Source organism: Salvia splendens, chromosome 12, assembly GCF_004379255.2.
Source record: "Salvia splendens isolate huo1 chromosome 12, SspV2, whole genome shotgun sequence".
Taxonomy (NCBI): Eukaryota; Viridiplantae; Streptophyta; class Magnoliopsida; order Lamiales; family Lamiaceae; genus Salvia; species Salvia splendens.
In genome coordinates, this window is record NC_056043.1 from 4803071 (window position 1) to 4816694 (window position 13624).

Consider the following 13624-nt stretch of genomic DNA (forward strand, 5'->3'; position numbering starts at 1 on the left):
CAAAAACTGCCTGATATTTATTTGGAATCAATGCCATTTCCTTTTTTCCATAAGTGCATTTTATAAACCATAAGGCCATCCACAATGGGCCGCCCTAAAGCCGCCATGTCAGCATTTTATCCTCCTACCCTTCCACCTGCAGTGGGACGCCCTAAGCATTTTCTTTTATTTGAATATTTAAATAACTACAAAAATTGGGAAAAACCTTCATTTCATTTATAAAATTAATCATCTTAATAACTCGAATAAGCAAATTCTCGTTTCACCGAAATCTACTTTTTAATCATAATTTTAGTTATTCATTTTCCCAATCATACTAATTAAATATAACCTTATTGCGAATAAATTCGTGTAAATCTAAAACTATTTAGGAGCCTACTTTAACGAAGCTAACAAATAATTAGTAAGGCACTAAGCATTTTTAATAATTAGTTTTCAAAATATCTCAACTAGTGCTTGTAGTCCAATGGTTAGGATACTACCCTTCCAAGCAATAGACCTGGGTTCGACTCTCGGTCTGCGCCATCGTCCGCGTTGCCCACAGTGGGCGGACGATGGTGCGGACAATGCCCTATCGTCCGCGCTTCATCCGCGGACTAAGCTTAGGCGCGGACGATGCATCGTCCGTTGTTCGCGTACCCACAGTGGCGGACGATAGCGCGCCCGATGCATTGGGGCCCATTGTGGATGCTCTAAAGTCAGTTTTTGAATTTATATTAGCAAAACCAACCTGAAACTTTGAATTTAACCTTGAATTCATGAAATTAATCTAACAGTAATATAGTATAGATGAGGAATAGAATAATAGATGCTTCACAAATTGATTAAAATTATTCATAACAGTCACATGCATCATATATATGGAGATATTATAAGTTGAAATTGGGTTATACTATAAGTTTTCAAAAATAGGAATATATAGTTTCCATTTAAAATTAAACAATTTTGTAAATTTGACCCATGCTAAAAAACAATTAGTATAACATATAAGAAATTAATTGTTGTCACTAAATACTCCATAAAAGCCTTGACTAAAATGCAAGTTATTACACATGAACATAGTTACCGAATGTACATAAAAAATAATGATTTCCGATCAATGAGAAAATTGGATATAAAAAATTATAGTACTTCAATTTTTAATAACATTGTACTTTTAAATTTATACATAATTCACATGATATAACGTATGCATTGCACCTATTAGAGAACAAACCAAAAATCAATGATAAAGACTATACTATTTGATATCGATTGCCATCTATGAAGCAAAATCATATAAATTCAATCTTTTATAACATTTTAAAGCATACACTGAATTTGAATCATGCATAGATTAAATCTAGTACTAGTAGTTTTTTAAATCCATAATTTTTTATTCCATGATTCAATAAATAATAACTTGGCCGCTAAAATTCATGCAATCTATAGCTAAAATAGAGGCTCATCGCAATATTCGACGATCAAATTTCCATATATTTTTCAATGTCGTTACACTATACGATTTCATCTCGATCTTAACTAGTGAAATAGAAACTATACACAAATTTATAGTACACACATGAGCAAATTGGCCGTTACAAATCCCCCACACCCAAGTTTTTTTTTTTTTTTTACGTTACCAAGAATTAAATTCACTGCAATTATATTGCTTTACCAATTATTGAGCTACCCAATTATTAACCTCCCTTTTCATTACCTTCACCAGTCAAACTCCACATGGCGCCATCTCATTGGCTGGTCAACCGTCTGAAATCCCAATTTTGGCCCTTTAAGGGGAAATCCTATAATTTTAAACTAAACCGGTATTTAATTACAATTTTGGGAAATCAAATGAAAAATATTTGAATCAGTGCTGATTATTGTCAGTAAGTGAGAGGTTTCTTATGTACTGATACTATTTTCTTTCCAAAAACATCCAAAAATCATAACTCCCCCAAAACAACCCCACCTCTTTCCCATTTTATTTTGCAAAGAAAATCTTTTCGTCTCATCAGCAATTACATTTCTTGCTTACTGCTTAGCCATTTCCTAGAGAGAGAGAGAGGGGGGGAGCGGATGTGCAAGAATCTAGAGAGAGAGTGAAATTGACAGGAAGGTGGGCTTTTGTTTCTCGTGTTTGCTAATTTGTTTGGAAACGGGGGAGAAACAGAATAAAGATTTGTCTTGTATTTTAATTTTCCGCAAATTCTGATTACTAATCTAACAAGGGTCAGAAACAGAGTTTGATTTCTTTAATTTTTGACTGCTCCATGTTTCTCTGCACCTACTGAAAAACACTTCATCATTTACTAATCATTGAATCCGATTTTGTTTTTGGTATTTTCCTTTTTCCCCTTCTGTTTTTTCCATTTTTGTGATTATGGGGAATTTATTGTCTGGGCCATTGTTCTAAATTTGAGCTGCATCCCACCTTTTCCTGTACCTGATGATGGTCCATGCACAGGAAAAGTCTCGATTTTGCTGAATTTTTTTGTCTGTTTTTATGTAGTTTTCCTCTTTTTATGGGTGCAGTTATGCTTATTCTGTTAGATCTTGTGTGATTTAAAAAACTGAGGATTTTTGGTCTCTTGAAATTTGGCTTCCGATGTTTGTGAAAATTGGGGGTTTAATTGTAGGTCTCCTTTGAATTGAGCTTGGTTTGGAAATGTCTATAGACTTACTCTTAAGCTTTGATTGATTTCTTGGATTGATTAGTTCTAAAAAGTGGTGCTGATTTCTTTATTTTCGACACTCTTAGCCCTTTGTCAAGATTGTGCTCTGACACACACATATAATTCTTGATATGTTTCTGGAGTTTTGTGCTTTTGTATTGTGATCTATTAGGTTCGGATTCGAGATGAATAAAGCCCGAGAAAAGGGTTGTTTTGTCTCTGTTTCTTTTGTTGGGTTATTGAGAATTGGGTTCTGTTCACAAAAGTTGATCTTGACTGCTGTTTAGGAAGTTACTTTTTCTGTGTTAACAAAATGAATGTGAATGAAAAATCTTAATGCTTGAAGGAATCTGATTTGCTTATGCTGCCTATTCTATATGCCTACTGAAAATTTCTGCTTTTTGTCTTCTGTATCCAGCTTTGAGCGTGAGGTGTCGTATTGAGTGGATAATATTTAGCACAATCTCAAGATTCCCATGGGTGGATTTGATGATCATGTCGCTATTATGGGTGATTGGATGCCCCCGAGCCCTAATACGGGTGCTTTTCTCTTATCAATGATGAATGATGATGTTGGAGCACGGCTGCCTGTGGAATCTGCTGGTGGAAATAGAAGTGAGCCTGAACAACAAGTTACCTCCAGAAATGGTGATCGAAATGTTCAGAGTGAAGCTAGTTTCGGAGATGATGAAAGCAACAGGGGCAATGCAGTGAGTGAACCAAAGTTGAGTTCCCGAGGAGGTCTTAAGGAGAGGATTGCAGCTAGAGCTGGTTTCAATGCTCCAAGGCTGAATACTGAGAGCATCAGACCTTCAGACCTTTCTAAGAAACCAGAAGTTCGGTCTCCTTATTTGACGATTCCTCCTGGTCTTAGTCCAACAACTCTGCTTGATTCTCCAGTTTTCCTCTCTAATTCATTGGTAAGCTCTGCACTATAAAACTTGTGTGTTCCTTTTAGTAGGAATAGCTCTATCAGGATTCTCTTCTCTAACTGCTGCAAATAAATAGACATATATATGCGAACAACCTAGTTATGTACATGTTCACGTTGTTGTACTGTCATACATTCTGGAATATGATGATTTATTGCAGGCTGTATTGTACTATATATCTCATGAACAAATGTGCCTGACATTTTTCGGTGCACATGACTTATCTTTGAGAGAAGAATGGTCTTTCCATTGCTTCTTTTTCCTCTATTATCGTATAGTTTCTCACATTCCAACAGTTTATTATACGTATTGAGATGAGAAAGAGTAGGACTAATAGAGTTTGTGAACAAGACAATTGGTTTGCAAATGTTTGCATCTTGCAAATTGTTTCCATGTGTGTGTGCTATTTGTTGCAGCACTAGTGCAAGTAACCCTCGTACTTTGTTTCTCAGTTGATGTGAATGCTAATGGGCTTTGTTACTTTGCAGGTTCTGCCATCTCCTACAACTGGAAAATTTTCTTTTGCCCCGAGTGGAGACTATCGCGAGTCAGGACTGATGATAGGTGATTCTGATAAGGGGAAGGAGAATAATTTTGAGGACACCAATGCCTCATCGTTTGCATTCAAACCCATGACTGAATCCGCTTCATTCCCATACTTAAATGCAACAAATAAAGTAAGTGATTGCTAGCTCTTCTTGATCTCCCTTGTGTATGCACGTTTCCTTTGTTTTTCTCCGCTCCATTGCTACGTGTAAGCGATTTTTTATTGTGTAGTAAGTTTATGATGGCGAGTTTTGCATTTCAGTCCTTTTCTCATTCACTGACCAAAAATTTTCATATATGGCTTTGCTGTGCAGACTTTTCCTAATGCTGGGTTTACTGTTCATTCGAACATGTCTCAACCGCGTCAAAATGTAGAACCGACCAAATCGTACTTGGCAAACAACAGCACCTTGTTTCAGGAGGCAAGTTTCGGTGGATCAGATTTGGGTAACAATGGTAGCAGCACTCTGCTGCAGACACACAACTCTGCTGGTGCTGTGGAGCATTCTCCGCCTTTTGATGAACAAAACGATGATGGAGATCAAAGAAGCAGCGGAGATCCCAATGGTGGTGGCAGCACGGCTGATGATGGTTATAACTGGCGAAAATATGGGCAGAAACATGTGAAAGGAAGTGAGTATCCTCGGAGTTATTACAAATGCACGCACCAAAGTTGTCCCGTGAAGAAAAAGGTTGAACGGTCCCAAGAAGGTCACATCACTGAGATAACCTACAAGGGCGCTCATAACCACCCGAAGCCTCCTCCCAACCGCAGATCAGCTCTTGGATCCTCAAATGGGCTCGGTGATATTCAGCTCGACTCTGACCAACCTGGAACCGGTGATCAAATCTGGTCGGGAGTACAAAATGGAAACGCTGCAGGAGGCTGGAAACCGGACAATCTTGACGGATCTCCTTCAGCATTGCCGGGCCAAGAATACAACAATGGAGCTAGAAATGGAACCACGTACGAGACAGTGGATGGTGTTGATGGATCTTCTACTTTCTCAAATGAAGAAGAGGATGATCGTGCAACGCATGGCAGCGTGTCATTAGGTTACGATGGCGAAGGAGACGAGTCAGAATCAAAGAGAAGGTTTTTTTTTGTTTTCTCGTGTAATTTGTTTACTGAGGCGGGAGTACAACACGATGCTTATCTTTGCCTTGTTTGGTATTGCAGGAGAATCGAAACTTATGCCCCAGAGATGAGTGGGGCTTCTAGACCGATCAGGGAGCCGAGGGTAGTAGTCCAGACAACCAGTGAAGTGGACATCCTCGATGATGGATACCGCTGGCGCAAATATGGACAGAAAGTCGTGAAAGGAAATCCGAACCCAAGGTTAATTAATCTTCCTGCTCATCACCTCATCTATCATCGAGAGACCATCACTAAGTTATCTGATGCAGGAGCTACTACAAGTGCACGAGTGCAGGCTGCAACGTGAGGAAACACGTGGAGCGGGCTTCCCACGACCTGAAGTCTGTGATAACAACGTACGAGGGCAAGCACAACCACGATGTACCAGCAGCGCGCAACAGTGGAGGTGGTCAGAACACGCGCCCAACTCAACAAGCTCACGCTGCTCCAGGTAATAACCTGCATAGGCCCGAACCCTCCCACCTCCGTGGCAGCTCAACCTGGTTTGAGAGGCCACCGTTAGGCTCGTTTGGGCCGGGGCCAGGCTTTGGATACAGAATGGATCAGGCTGGTCTCGGTATCATGGGGGCTAACCAAGGCAAGCTGCCGGTGCATCATCCGTATTTAGGGCATCAAAACCGGGGCGTGAACGAGATGGGATATATGATGCCGAAGCCGGAGCCCGGGACGGATGCAGCAGGTTTGAACACATCCAACAATGCATCATCAGTTTACCAGCAGCTTATGAGCAGACTGCCGCTCGGACCACCGATATAAGTAAATGTTCAAAGAAGAGATGTGGAAACATTCAAACATATATATATATATAATATATAACTCTCTTTTATATGTGATTTTGAACTGGGATTACTCATTATAAACCATTCTTTATTTCTTTCTGGTGTTAGAATCAATGGGAATTATAGAGCATTTGTTTTTGGGATTGCTCAATATGTTAGATATTGTTGAGAGGCCATGGCTGTGTTCAGTTTTTTGAGCAAAAAACAGATTTTATCTGAATCTTTATTATATTTATGTTGATCTCGCCAAATGTATCTAGGCTTATTAATTTCAGCTTTTACAATTAAATCCCTTGATTTATATGTGAAATTGTTAAGCAAATTTTTAAATAACATGTTATAAAATGATTATATTATGTTTATTTTCGCTTTATATAAAAAACTTAACAATATAGTACTACTCCATTTGCATGTGATTCGACATTATTAAATAATAAAAATAAGTGAACTACATCTAAAATCTAAATATAAGTATATATTAGAGCCAGATAGTATAAAAGTCGAATACTCCATTGTAGAGTTTGACGAGTGTACACAAAAATATTATCACATTTATGAAATATAAAATTGATTCGATATTAATTTTGTGAAATACTAAATGGAAAAACTTAGTAAAATATAGATCTTATTTTTATAACAAAATACTCCATAATATTATTTACTAAAAATAAAATATAAAACTCCAGTACATTATAGTCAATAATGTAAACTTGACTATAAAATATAAATTGAAGAACAATCTATCTCAATTAAATCATATTTGTAGTTTGTACTGCATAATATTTAATTAGAAATTGATGAATTTAGCTGAGTTTAATTAGAGAATATGTTCAGTACATCTGAATACAAATTTTTTTAATGATGTAATTTGAGATGCAATTCTGCTAAACAAGACCGATTGTTTTAATATATGGTCCTCGTCTATTCAAATTATTGTTTGGATAAAATAAAAATTACATGAAAAAGCGATAAATAAACAAACATGAAAAATGAAAGTGAAAAGCAAAAAAGTAAAGGCGAATGAGAAGCACACCTACCAATTTCACAATCCATGGATAAAAAATTGCAAGCATCTCTCGTCAAACTGAAATCGATTCTTGGACCGTGCCTGAAACTGCCAGAAATGGCTTAAAATTGCCAGATTTTACCCACAGATTTCTGCTTATAACACACGCGCAACTTAGCTGGATAATGAATTTTGTTTCCTGTTGATGTAGTTGAACAGATCTTTTCCCCAATTGAAATTGATGTGACGATGAGATTGAGAATTAGATCTGATCTGAAAGACTGAAATCCCCCTAAATTTCAGCTCTGGAACTTCACTCAATTTTCGCAAGGTAAACCCTCGACGCCGAGCTGAATATGAAATTTTTTGAATTCAGAATTAGTCAGATCTACAAACTGATCTATATGAACGAACGCCTCTACTCTTAAAGCAAAAGTCTGAATTCTAGGGTTTTGTAAGAAACCTCAGAAATGATTGAAGACCTGTTTACGAAAAAGATCTGATCGAATTGAGTGACTGGATTAGTTATTTATTTCAAATATTCATTAGTTCATCTCATTCTTTCTGTGTGTGTGTGTGTTTGAGCTAGAGAATAGAGAGTCAATGATGAGATGCATTCCACTGCTGATTGTAATCATATGTTGTAGGAGTATAATATATTGTGTGATTGGAAATGGAATTTGAATTTTCATTTACAAATATTTGAACTCAGCTTAAGTTATGGAATTCTGTGAAATGCAGGTTGGAGAATTTGCAGTTTCTGATCCAGCTGTATATACGAATATCGTGTAAGATATGCATGCGAAGCATCGAAATGGACCTGGGAATGGGCACAGGTCAAATACTATGGGGATGGGGGGTGCGGCTGCTGCCTCACGAATTCCCCCTGAAGGTTCAATGAGAGGTTATCGGATGCACAATTCTGAGTACAGGAACTATAATCGTGGTGGTTACGGAAATGGGGGTTACTCGAAGCAGTATCAGCCACCTCTGCCCCCTCAAAGGGAGACTGACGTTTTCATGGAAGCTGGAAGGATGGCCGCTGAGTATTTGGTTTCTAAAGGCATGCTGCCACCAAATGCACTTTCAGGGAAGTGGCAGGGTGATGGCTTGAAAAACCAGGTTGTAAACTTTCAGGGATATAGGTCTAATGAAGCAGAAAAAATACATACTTCTGTGGATGGCCGTGCATCAGCTCATTCCCGTTTAGGAAATGCTGCTATGGATGTAGCTCCTGGTAGGAGAAAGTATTCTGATGAATATAATTCAATGGGTTCTAGAAGTTCTGTTCGAGGAATAGAACGCGGAAGGAAAAGAAGTGAATCTTTCAAAAATTATGGGTCGGAGGTTAGTAGAGAATTGGGAAAAAGTGGATCATTGGCGGAGAAGATTAGAACTTACCACGTTGCAGAGGCAGATAGTGATACTTCTGTTGGACATTACAGTGAGCAGCCTTTGGGTAAAGATGGTAATAGTGAGATGCATGGGTCATCTCCTGGTGAAATAGCTCAAGGAATTGAAAGTGAAACTCAAACAGTTTCTGGATTGGAGAAACGTAACATAGTGGAAGATGCAGATGTGAGTACTAGTGTTTTGAGTAATGGGAAGTGTCTAGCATCAGATGCAAACACCGAAGCCACAAAAAAGTCTGATGATGAGTCGGAATTGGTTAAAGCTGTAAATAATGACAATGAAACGCAGCAAAATGATGAGAAAAAGGAGGTTTCATCTTTTGGAATAGAGGATACTTTGGTAAGTGAGGACCATGTTGATTTAGTAAAGCAGTGCAAATTTGCAAATGTACCCACTAAAGCTCGTTCATCATTGACAATGAAGGGTCTGATGAAGACTGATCTGAAACCCATTAAAGAAGAAGAGAGCATTTCCAAGAGAGAACATGTGGAGGATACTGGAGTGCATCGTATAGATGTTGGCGTTGGGAATTCGGTAGGTAATCCTGCTACCCATCAAAATCATGAGCTTAAAAGTCTTCAATCAGATGATCCCACTTCAGAAAAAGAGATGAACATTATATACTCAACAAGGTCAGCACCGAGCTTAAGGTCTGAGTCTTTTGCTGAACGATCTTTATATAAAGAGCAACGACCAGATGAGGGAATGTCAGGCTTCGGAAGGTCAAAGTCCATGCTAATGGAACGAGGTGAAAAACGAGCAATAGATTGTGATGGTAAGGAGGATTTTAAAAAACTCAGACAATGGGTTCCTCTGCAGGATGCTCAATCTAATATCTCCGCTCCAATTTCTAGCTCAACAGAAAACAGGCCACTGTCACAAGAACCAAGAACTTCACATGGTTCTCATCCGGCTCCGTGTCCTGATCAGAGTAGTTTGGATATTTCACTACTTTCCAAAGATAATACTGATTCGTCTGAGTTCATGCAAGAAAAGCAGCTGTTTCCCAGTTCATTTAAGACTTGTGACCTGAATCTTGTTGGAGGTTGTGATGTCAACGAGAGTCATGATTCTGGTCCCATACTGGTTTTCCCATCCATCACCCAAACAGGAAAAGCAGCAACATCTATAGATGTTGATTTGTCCATGTCTAACAATGGCAATATGTCTAATAAAACTGGTAAACACAGTATAAATGAGAAGGATATTGAGGTTATTGATTTGGAAAAGGAATCTGCACATGATGACAAAACCTATGGTACTTCGGATAGAAGGTTAGTTTGTTGATGTGACATGCATACATGTACTTGTGAATTACTTCTTATTTGGATGCACACAAAAAGCAATGAACACGTAGATGCTACTATAAGTAAAAAAAACCCTTAAGTTTGTGTCTCATGCCTTCACATTTTACCTGCTTTATGCTTTGCATGGTTGTTGATATATGTCTTGATCATTCAGGGGAGATACTGTATTCACTGACCTGGATGGCTTGCCTACTAATGTACACAATGCTAACGGGATGCCTGACGTTCAGGATGGTTATGGGCTTATGATATCGGAACTTCTTGGAAGTGACAGCCCAAACTGTTCTTCTGTACCGACAGATTTAAATATATTGCACAATCATATGGGTCTACCAAATGAAGAGGTAACAGAATGTCCCTAGTCCCATTAATTTGTTGTGTTGAAATTCAAGGGCTCAACTAATGATGACTTGCATCTCTTTCTAATCAACAGGGAACTACTGATCTTTGGAAAAAAATGAAAAAAAACTAGTACTAGTATATTAGGGACTCATTTTTTAATCTAAAATGATTATTTCAAATATCTTACATTTGTGGTCTGGTCTCGCATTAGTGAATTTCTATTTCTCTCTCGAATTATAGATGACCAATGAACAATGCCTCATCTTACTTTCCTTAGATAATAATATCTTACTCTATATTTGCAGGGGATTCTTGGTGATGATGACTCAATTTATATGTCCCTGGGCGAAATACCAATAAGTATGCCTTACTTATACCTTAAAGTTTATGATTCATCTTGTTAGCTCACTGCTACTGGATTCATTTTCATGACAAATTGGATAATGTTTAATCTATTACATCACGATATAACATATAATTATATTCTGGCATACATAACCGCCACTTTTTTCTCTCTCTGAAAGAGGCAGATTCCAATTTTAAACTGTCTAGGAGTAGGCTTTATCTGTTTAGATTTCTTCCTTCATCCAAGCATTTATAGCTATAGAGTAGTGGAAATAATTTGGTCAATTTGTTGAAAATCACTAGAATAAAGGTATGGTTATTGTTGTTGATAAATCTCCTTATTGACATGGAATATTTTTTGGGGATTAGGTTTGCCATTTTAAATTAAGCTTGTTATTTCTTATATAGAGACATGAATGATGAATCTTACATACTCCTATTTCTTATGGATTACTACTGAAACAATAGCCATTGTCAATATGTTCGTCTCAAAACCCAAACTTGCCCTTTGGCAGTCTGCATAAGCTGGTTTATTCATCTGTTATTGTTGCCTTGGGATTTATTGCAGAAGTACATATCTCGTAATTTCATTCATGTGCTTCTTTTCAGCCACAGGAACTAAGATTGTCCTTTTCTTTAATAGCAATAGTCTGAGCTTCCATTTTTTCTCTTTTTTGAGAAGGGCACAATGATTGGGTACCTTATAGCATGTAATACATGAAACTGTGTTTGGCCTGCACACACACACTCTCTCTCTCTCTGATCACATTAATGTTAATTTGTTTCAGGCATACTGGGAGCCTGGGAGCAGCCATCGCAGGACTACGGGAAACCATTTTGAGCATGATGAGGCATTAATATCAAATGTTGGGCACTCGCCCGGACGAGCAGCTTTTGTTAAGCTCTCGATCACTTGTTCTTGATACCTCATTAAGTGTTGATCAAGTGATCCAGTTGCAATGAGTTACCTGTACTCGACCACGACTTTCTCGTCCCATCTCCGTTAATAATGTGGATTGTACTGGATTTTAGCTGGATTTATGGTGTAGAGTATATGTATGATGAAGATGTGGGAATGGTTTGTGTATGTAGATGAGATACTTGACCATCAACAGCTCTATAAATGTTCAATAACTTGTATTCCAAAGCTCCTTCCTGCACAGGTAATGTGGTTTTGTATTTGGGAGTTGGAATTTAGATAGAGACAAAGCTCCTCTCTTTAGACAAATCAAACTTTCATAAATTCAGAATATTAATTGTCATTGCAACTTAACCTAACCTAACTACACTCTGCACAGCTTTGATTCATTTTTATTTCAATGCAAGCCTTTAAATATGTAGTAACTATTATCTTCATTCATTGTGTTTGATTGGGTAATAAATTTAGCATGCGGTTAACAACTTGGTTAAGTAAGAGGACTAGTTATGAGAATGTGAATGGCTCAATAAATAAATTCTGGAAACCTTTTTTTTTATTATTATTAATTTATGATCCGTTGAAGCAGTCAACTCTTTCCTCACAAATAGAAATACTCCGTAGGGCTGGGGAAAAATATCGAAAAAATGATATATCGCTCGTATCGTATTGAAAAATATCGAAAAATTATCGAATTTTCGATATATCTTAATTTTTGATACGATACGATACCGTATCGTAAGTTTTCGATACGATAACGATATGAATTTCCTTATATCGCGATATATCATTTTATATCGAATATATGATATATATCGATATTTTCGATATATCGTTTTATATCGAATATACGATATATATCGTATATATCGAAACATATTGAAATTCAATACATATTAAAATTTAAAATTATAAATATATATAAATCCATTTAATTGTACTTGGTTGTGTTGTATTTTGATTATGGAGATAAGAACACTATTAATTTTATTGTGTTGAAGTTTTATTAATTTTTGTGTGAATTTTAAGTTCTAAAATTATAATTTTCGATATACAGGTATTCGATACGATATCGATATTTCGATATATCGAAACTTTCGATACGATAACGATATGAAATTCTTTCATATCGATATTTTCGATAGATATACGATACAACGTTTTCGATACGATATCTCGTATCGACCCACCCCTAATACTCCTTATGTTATATGAACTATGAAGAGATTTCATTTATTATTAAGGTACTATACTTATTAGATAATTTAATAAACATTTTTTTAATAGGTGTTTCATGTTTGTGACATAAATCTATTGGTATTTATATTTTATTAATAATGATTAGAAAAATAGAGATGAAGTACTTATTAGATAATTTAATAAATATTTTTTTAATATGTGTTTCATGTTTGTGGCATAAATCTATTGGTATTTATATTTTATTAATAATGATTAGAAAAATAGAGATGAATAAATGTGGCGGACACACGCGGCGCGAGGTAATAGGATATAACATGCCACGTCTATGTCCAAACACGTGTCAAATTATTATTGTAAATTGTTAAATATATAGAATTAAATGTTTATGTAAAGTTGCCCTTGTAGAAAATTTGATAGTAGTACAATTTATCATGTATCTTCATGATGTAAATAATATATGATTCTTATTTTATAGTAATACCTACATATATAAGAGTGTTCAAATTAGTCCCCATCTTATTGTTAGTCTCTTACTTTTCATGTACTATAATTATTGATTTTATCGAGTATAATAACTACTCAATCTGATGTGTAATTTTGTAAATTTTCTTTACACTATTGTTCGAACTGTTTTAAGCATTTTCGGTTAAGAAGAATCCTAAAACTAAAAGCCATAAATTCTAATACTACAATGTTCTGACTTGCACGAAACATACTTCATTGCACACATTCTATATATGTCCAAATTTTATACACACAAAAGATAGACTTTGGAGAATTCGAAAAAAAGACCTAACCTATCAATTTGGTTTTTCTTTTCCAGCTGGAAAATAAATAAATACAAAAAAATTTGCTGTTTCTCAACTTGCATCTCAAATAAACAACACGCTTGACCAACTATTCACACCTTTTGATCTTCCTTTATGTGCTACTACTAATTAATACACAATACACATAATTACATACTTAGTGGACATCTTTGTAATATATTTAATATATAAATATCATAAAATGATTCTGTTTTA

At 36.3% G+C, this 13624-nt stretch overlaps 2 protein-coding genes across 4 annotated transcripts; both read left to right on the forward strand.

Annotated features, from left to right (window-relative positions):
- The first annotated feature begins 1896 nt into the window (after positions 1 to 1896).
- LOC121759037 (probable WRKY transcription factor 2) lies at positions 1897 to 6208 on the forward strand. 2 transcript variants are annotated; one of them, XM_042154526.1, is made up of 6 exons: positions 1897 to 2098; positions 3073 to 3574; positions 4075 to 4263; positions 4447 to 5228; positions 5313 to 5471; positions 5540 to 6208. In XM_042154526.1, the coding sequence occupies exons 2-6, from the start codon at positions 3131 to 3133 to the stop codon at positions 6045 to 6047; spliced, it is 2082 nt and encodes a 693-aa protein (XP_042010460.1). In that variant the 5' UTR covers positions 1897 to 2098; positions 3073 to 3130; the 3' UTR covers positions 6048 to 6208. The 2 variants fall into 2 exon arrangements, with proteins under 2 accessions (XP_042010460.1, XP_042010461.1); XM_042154527.1 differs by lacking the exon at positions 1897 to 2098 and adding an exon at positions 2163 to 2319.
- Positions 6209 to 7058: 850 nt separating this feature from the next.
- LOC121758980 (uncharacterized protein At4g26450-like) lies at positions 7059 to 11662 on the forward strand. 2 transcript variants are annotated; one of them, XM_042154459.1, is made up of 6 exons: positions 7059 to 7407; positions 7818 to 8828; positions 8913 to 9763; positions 9951 to 10140; positions 10444 to 10498; positions 11272 to 11662. In XM_042154459.1, exons 2-6 carry the CDS (start codon positions 7872 to 7874, stop codon positions 11322 to 11324), a joined length of 2106 nt encoding a protein of 701 aa, XP_042010393.1. In that variant the 5' UTR covers positions 7059 to 7407; positions 7818 to 7871; the 3' UTR covers positions 11325 to 11662. The 2 variants fall into 2 exon arrangements, with proteins under 2 accessions (XP_042010393.1, XP_042010392.1); XM_042154458.1 differs by having other exon boundaries at positions 7818 to 9763.
- The last annotated feature ends 1962 nt before the right edge of the window (positions 11663 to 13624 follow it).